At 47.4% G+C, this 3,855-nt stretch overlaps 1 protein-coding gene across 1 annotated transcript; it reads right to left on the reverse strand.

The window, feature by feature from the left end:
* Positions 1 to 305: 305 nt before the first annotated feature.
* LOC106419603 lies at positions 306 to 1,730 on the reverse strand. The gene has a single exon (XM_013860417.1). The coding sequence runs from the start codon at positions 1,728 to 1,730 to the stop codon at positions 306 to 308; it is 1,425 nt and encodes a 474-aa protein (XP_013715871.1).
* Positions 1,731 to 3,855: the final 2,125 nt, after the last annotated feature.

Consider the following 3,855-nt stretch of genomic DNA (forward strand, 5'->3'; position numbering starts at 1 on the left):
ATTAGGTAATGCTTGAGCTGATTGAAAGCTTCTTCGCATTTTTCGTCCCAAGCGAATCTCTTATTTCCTCGCAGGATTTCATAGAACGGGAGGCACTTGTCTGTGGATCTTGAGATGAATCTGTTTAGTGCCGCGATCCTTCCGGTTTAACGCTGAACCTCGCGGGGGTTCTTCGGGCTAGGGAGATCGAGGATTGCCGTTATTTGTTTTCGGTTTGCCTCGATGCCTCGCTGGGTGACGATGTAACCTAGGAACTCTCCAGACGTGACGCCGAAGGTGCATTTCGCCAGGTTGAGCTTCATCCCTTACTCGTTCAACGTTTTGAAGCAGTCTTGTAGATGGTTGAGATGGTCCTTGGCGCGAAGTGACTTGACCAGCATATCATCAACGTAAACTTCCATAGTGTTGCCGAGTTTGTCGGCAAACATTCTATTGACCAGACGCTGGTAAGTCGCTCCTGCAATCTTTAAGCCGAAAGGCATGACCTTGTAACAATACGTCCCTCTGTCTGTTATGAACGCCGTTTTCTCGCGATCGTCCGCATGCATCATGATTTGATTGTATCCCGAAAAATCGTCCATAAATGTTAGGAGCTCGTTGCCGGCAGTCGACTCCACCAGACGGTCGATATGCGGGAGAGGGTAACTGTCTTTTGGACATGCTTTGTTCAAATCCGTGAAGTCAATACAAATGCGCCATTTCCCGTTTTTCTTTTTAACAACGACGGGGTTTGCTAGCCATTCCGGGTACCGTACTTCGGCAATGAAGCCTGCGTCAAGCAACCTGTCGACTTCCTCATTCACTGCTTTGGACCGTTCGGGTCCGAGCTTTCGTCTCTTCTGTCGAATAGGCTTGAACGTCGAATCGACGTTTAACTCGTGGGATGTTACTGCGGGGTCTATACCCTTCATATCAGAAGTTACCCATGCAAAGGTCGAGACATTTTCTTTGAGGAAAAAAATGATTAATGACTGCAGGTCGTCGGAGAGATAGGCGCCAATGCGCACGACCTTCGATGAGTCGGCTCCATCGATGGGAACCTCGCGGATTTCTTCCTTCTGAGGGTAGATCTTATGTATCGATTTGGTGACCGCGTTGACGAGAGAAGGTGATTGTTGCAGCTTGACTACGGCGATAAGGAGCTCTCTCGCGGCTCGTTGGTCCCCGCGAATCGTCTGCGTTGTTCCATCTTTCCCAGGGAACTTAACGCATTGGTGATAGGTGGAGGGAATGGCTTTCATGGAGTGTAACCATGGCGTTCCAAGGATTGCGTTGTAGGGCGCCTTAGCCCGGATAACAGAGAACTTAACGGTGCGGGTCACATCACTTGCGTAAACAGGGAGACGGATTGTCCCAATCATCTGTTCCGAGGAACCATTGAACCCCGTGAGAGTACGTGAGGAGGGCTTCATGTCTCGCAGGTCGACTCCCATTTTGTCGAGCGTGTCCCGAAAGATGAGGTCGACTGAGCTGCCTGTGTCGACGAGAACATTCGTGACCTGGCATTCGCCGATTCCGATATCGATTAAGAGTGGGTCGTTATGCGGCATGCTGATGCCGTGAGTGTCGGCCGCCGAGAAAGAGATTTGATGGCCTGCTTCGACTTGTGAAGGCCACTTTTGGGCGGTTATGGCTTGTCGCCTGTAATCTTTAACTGCTCTTACCGAGTCCCCGCAAGGGGGTGAAGCACCCATTATGACGTTGAGGTGCGGGGTGTTCTTGATCTTCATCAATTCCCGTTGCGCCTGTCGTTTTGATTTTTGTAATACTTACTGTTTGATTTTAGTGTTTATTGTTGGATAATTACAAGCTTATGGAAACTTAACATATTATTAAATGTTTAATATGTTAAGATAAACACAATAATGAAAACTAGAAATAGAAAAATGAAGTTTCTATTTATGTTAAGTTTGTGTTTTCCATATCCCACATGTTAAAGGAAATTGTCTTTCATATAAATAGATATCTAATGGAGAGTTGCTCCATAAGATTGAGATAAGATCTAAGAGTGAAACATTGAGAGCTTTAGTTTTGAGTAGTTTCTAAATATAATAAGAAAAATTGTTCTTATAATTCTTTGTTTCCTAAAAGATTTGAATTGGTATCAGAGCCTCAGGTTGGAGACTCGATCTAAGTTTAAGTTGTAGCTTAAGATCCTGGTGCTTGTGAACAAGAGATCGCGTAAGCAAGATGGCAGACGTGACTAGGGCTCCACACACGAAGGACTTTGGATCTACATCCATCCAATGTCCGATGTTGTCATCGACAAACTACACAGTTTGGTCGATGAGGATGAAGGTTCTACTTCGTGTTCATGAAGTGCGGGACAAGATCGAACCCGGTTCAGATGATCAAAAGAAGAACGATGTTGCGATAGCTCTTTTGTTTCAATCTGTTCCAGAGACATTGATTCTCCAGGTGGGAGGACAAACTGCATCAAAAGAGATCTGGAACGCCATCAAGTCACGACACCTAGGAGCTGATCGTGTAAGGGAGGTGTTGGACCCAATTTTGGGTAATACCTTAATGGGCCGCGATCAAAGACATGGCCCCTAGGGAGCCGAAGCCCATAGCAAATGGTCGAGTTCGAAGGAGAGTCGTCGAGGTCGTCGGAGATCGCGGAACAAGAGACGAGGATCTCGGAGCCGTTACGAACATCACGAGATCGACTTACTATAAACGAAGAAGAAGGGACATGACCTGAGAGACATTGAAAACCATAGCGAGAGCTACACACATACATCAACCTTGTTTTCTCCGGTTCTTAGATCCTATTCTTTACCGATCTCACTTGTGTAATTCGATCTAGTTCAACTTATTGTATTCAACCTTATTCATCAATAAAGTCCATTTTTGCCTACCGGAAACTGTTAACATCGTGTGTTCTTAGATATGGTTGCCTACATATTTTGTCTTCCCTAGATCAAACTCCCGATCACTATCAAATACTTAGTGTAGATTTTAGGTTCTACATTTTGGCGCCGATCGTGGGGGAAGATAAACGAAAAACATTTTTGCTAAGAAACCGATCTAAGTTTCCTAAGCGCGACTATGGATCCTAACCAACCACCGGAACCGCGCCTTCAAGGGTCAACGACATCGATCCTGTCGGGCCCGACTCGGGAACCGGAGTGACACCAACTCGATTAACGGGAGCCAGTTACGCGACCGAATCATCCCAGACGCAATGAATCCCTCCAACCGGGATTTCGAGTCAAGATCGATCTCTTCCGATCAACCAGACGTCAACCCGGAACGAACTGAAGCTCGAGTCTGGAATCTCCCCGGAGACAGACACTCCTCCGATGACCTGACTCGATCCCAATCCAGACCGATTTCTCCGACTCCTCTAGCCCAAACTCGAGGAGAACTAACCGAACATGGAGGAATGATGACGACTCTAATCGACGAAATTCGTAGTCATAGGATCGCCAATCAAGTCGTTGCTAACAGACTGGACCAAGCTGAAAGGGAACTTGCAGATCATCGAGCTGCAAGCATTCGAGAAAGAAATTAAACCCCCCTCGATCCGTTAAGAGCGACGTCGAACCCCCAAAGCACCGGACTGTTCGGTACTCCAGAGATCCCAAGCGCTCGATCTGGATGCTACACGGGAGAAAATTCACAACGACCCCCGCCGCAGGGCATGACCCACCGAAGCTTAAGCTACAGTGGATTGGACGAAATCGACACTGGGCTCCAACGCCCACGAAGCCCTCCGATCCAATTCCAGAACAGGTCAACGGAAAGGTAGGGGGAGCCAAGGACACAGATCCCACCACCGAACCATTATATCTCCGAGAATCGAACTCCATCCGCAGCGAGGACCTTCCATCTCCGATAACCTAACGAAAC

The sequence above is a fragment of the Brassica napus genome, chromosome C8 (genome assembly GCF_020379485.1).
Source record: "Brassica napus cultivar Da-Ae chromosome C8, Da-Ae, whole genome shotgun sequence".
Lineage (NCBI taxonomy): Eukaryota > Viridiplantae > Streptophyta > Magnoliopsida > Brassicales > Brassicaceae > Brassica > Brassica napus.

What these genes read in the sequence shown, in the direction of transcription:
- LOC106419603 (XM_013860417.1), bottom strand. Translation starts at nt 1,730, where the DNA reads ATGAAGATCAAGAACACCCCGCACCTCAACGTCATAATGGGTGCTTCA.